Consider the following 3,291-nt stretch of genomic DNA (forward strand, 5'->3'; position numbering starts at 1 on the left):
GGAGGCTTCATCCACTAAGCCACAAAGAGTTGTGGAAGATGACACTGCCCAAGCAGTCTGGGTCAGAAAATAGATATTAGAGGTCTGAATTTCAGGTTATACTAATTACACTTTGTTCTTCTGCGCAACTTCTCTGGCGGGGATTTCACCATACCCTACCTGATGGCTCACCGCTGCAAGGAACCATCATTATATGACTGGTAGCCTGTGCATCATGAGGAAAAACAAGTCGCAATTTCCTTAGAGTCACCCAGTGAGCCAGAGAGACATCTGGCCTTAGTTCCAAGATCTCCTTCTCTCCTAAATGTGCTCTAATAGCTTGACACAAATCACTGCTTTAAAGGATCATACGATGGGCACTGGAAACGAGGCGCTGCTCTCTTCTCATCGTTATTTTCCGTTTGTTTAAATCTTCCATGCAGCAAAAAGGAAAGGCTCTTTCTCTCATACCACCCATCACAGAACATCCTTGGACCTCTGAAGATAAAATTAAGGCAAGACGGCTCAGAACAAAGACCTGGTTGAGCTTAACTTTGGCCTTTGTCCTCTGCCACAAAGACGACTTCTGTTGCTTTAAAGCAGAGATCGTTTCACCCGCAGGGGATACGCACTGCGTATGTCCCTTCGGAGGAACAGTTTGTGAGGTAAAAGGTGTGAAAGGATCTTCGTTTTCTTACAGAACTGGTGTTTTTTCTGTAACGACAACAAACCTGATCGAAACCTCTAACCTGCCCCTTCCCTGGGCCAGTGCTGCCAACCCTTAACAACCCAGCAGCTGAACTGTCTTACGACTGAATGTCCCGGAGTGTGGCTGAGGCTCTTTGTACCTGCTTCTCACTCTGATTTATTGCCTACATTGCTTTGCACCTCCTGGGTTTCTGGTGAGACTCTCATTTCACACCTCTATCATCACGCCTTCAGTCCAAAGCTGCTGGGATGAACCCCGTTGTCACAAAGGCTGCCCCTGAGTGTTTCCTTTTAGCTCCTATCGGCAGCAAAATCAAACACCCAAATCCCTGCCCTCTTATTTGTTTGGTTTTTAAGCTGTACGATCTATCAAGTAAGGGAGTACCTGTGCTTTGCGGGTTAACGTGAGAGAGAGCAAGGTGCTTTTGAAGCAGAAGGTTTGGATTCAGTTTTGAAACCAAAAGTCTTTCTGAAGGAGAGGCCAAAAGAAAACCCATGAAGCTGGTCCCATCCAGTCTGAAGCCAAGGGGTTTAAACAACTGCTGAGGATCACCTGCCAAGGGGTTTAAACAACTGCTGAGGATCACCCACGTAACTCAGTTTTAAACCAGATCGGCAGCGCTCTGCGTCGGTCGGGTGCGACATCTCGGGAGAAAGGCAGGAACTGAGAGCTGGGAATAAAGGCAGGAGCCAGCTCCAGCCGACAGAACAGCCGGCTGATCGCACCAGCACACTTGCCGCTACTGAAGCCTCACGTTAGGTCTTGTGGGTAACAAGTGCTGCCCTTCAGTTCGCCGGCGGGGAGACAGAGATGTCGCAAAAAGCAAGAAGGTTGCCAGAAGGAAAAGGCATAAAGCAAAAAAACCGGATCCAGGAGTCCTGATTAAAAGCCTCTTGCTGCTCGTACTGTTCATGGAAAATAGTTCTAAGAGTAATGGTGTGGTTTTATCTTTCCAGGTGATCGTTTCACCGCCTGAGAGCACGATAGAAGTATTATTTATTGTTATTGCAGTGTCCCACCCACTCATCTAACCCAAAGGTATATGGGGGACAAAGTTTACGCAAGGAACAAGAACTTACTTTGTACTAAAGTTCAAGATGTAGCCCCGATATTAAACCCAGTGCTAACGACAGCAGCTGAAAGGACTACAAACCTGAATAAAACGCCTATGATGTGCTAATGAAGCAAACTAATTAAAAATCCCTGTTCTATATATGTGAGGGGAAGATTTCCACAGGTACGGATACTTTTCATCAAGGTATCTCAAAAATCAAAGACTAATCTTGTAATTAAGGCCGAGGCTTTAAAACCCAAATACTCATATTTCAATCCTTCTCTGTCCCAGTCCTCGTTTTTGACAAGACAAAAAAATTCTTTCTACCCCAGCTGCAACGTTTGGCCAAGGTTTCTTTCTCTCTTGGAGTACTAAAAGGTTAAACGTGTATCTCCTGCACAGAATTCTGAGATCTGGCCACAGTGAGATACAGTAAGAAGAATAGTGCAAGAAGTTACAATGATTTTAGCTGCTTGTAAAGCTTCGTGCACGTACTTTAGCTGCCGGGGCTCGCAGTCCAGCCCGGGGAGGAGCAGTCGGGCCGTTTGCCTGATATCATCGCTGTCCACGGTTAAGCTGCGCCGGTGCTCAGCGTAGGTGATGGCCACTCTCATCCACTCCATCAGCGGCGGCAGAAGCATGAAGGGTCTGCACAAACAAACAAAAATCCACCCGTAGTTAAGACAATTGGCTATGCAAAGCACGCTTCATACGTGATACTCTCGTGCACAGCACATCCGTCCTCTTGATGTGCAGCCAGACTGATCTATTATTTGCTTGGTTTTTCCCCAAGGGTACCTGCCACTCCAGTGGAAGGCTCAGAAGTGCCAGCTGTGATTGAAAACACCTCTCCTCATTCCACTAACGAGTTTACTAATGCTGAAAAAAAATAGCCCTTTTCATTTAAGCGTTCAAAAGAAAGTAACTGAGGGGGTAAGGTCCCAGTTCCTTCACAAAGTTCAGAGAAAAAGAGATGTGTAGCAGAAAACACAAAATGCTTTTGGCATTAATGAAAGGAGCTGAACACACGAGAGGTATTTTCAAAGCTGTGTCTACGGGTGCACACACGGGCGAGCACAGTCAGAGTAAGCAGCACCAATCCTGTTAGAAACCGTTTATCAATAATGGGATTTGCGAGCAGAACTCCCTTTGTGTGACTTTGAACATCCTTCAGGGTGGAACAACTCCGCTCTACAGTGGGTGCCATCTGGTTCCGTTTTGCTGGTTGCAAGGTGCCGTTACCTCTTTACAAGCAAGCGCCCTATTTTTCCCTCTGCTCCTTCTCTTCTCCTGAGCAGCTACAAAAGCAGAGCTCCTTTGGAGCCTCTGATCAGTCCTGGATTCCCACCACAAGGGTTGTTTTTATAACAGGATTATTTACCGCTTGTACCAGTTTATTTCTACGTCAAGCAATCAAAATATCATCGCTTTGAAAATCACCCAGTAGCTCAGGAGCGGAAAGACTTTCTGGAAGTCCACCCCGAATCCTCCAAACCCGTTTAGTTTTTCTAACTTGTCCCAGATGTTGTAATCAAACTTAAGTTTTAAG

At 46.2% G+C, this 3,291-nt stretch overlaps 1 protein-coding gene across 1 annotated transcript in view; it reads right to left on the minus strand.

The window, feature by feature from the left end:
- Positions 1-2,390, minus strand: part of ABTB2 (ankyrin repeat and BTB (POZ) domain containing 2) — a gene marked incomplete at its 5' end in the record, with an annotated part of 18,838 nt that extends 16,448 nt beyond the window's left edge. Inside the window, one exon of the mRNA XM_009869711.1 lies at positions 2,238-2,390. Within this exon, the coding sequence (XP_009868013.1) occupies positions 2,238-2,390 (153 nt within the window). The remainder of the gene's footprint in view (positions 1-2,237) is intronic.
- Positions 2,391-3,291: the final 901 nt, after the last annotated feature.

The sequence above is a fragment of the Apaloderma vittatum genome, unplaced genomic scaffold (assembly GCF_000703405.1).
Source record: "Apaloderma vittatum isolate BGI_N311 unplaced genomic scaffold, ASM70340v1 scaffold23175, whole genome shotgun sequence".
In the NCBI taxonomy this organism is placed as follows: domain Eukaryota; kingdom Metazoa; phylum Chordata; class Aves; order Trogoniformes; family Trogonidae; genus Apaloderma; species Apaloderma vittatum.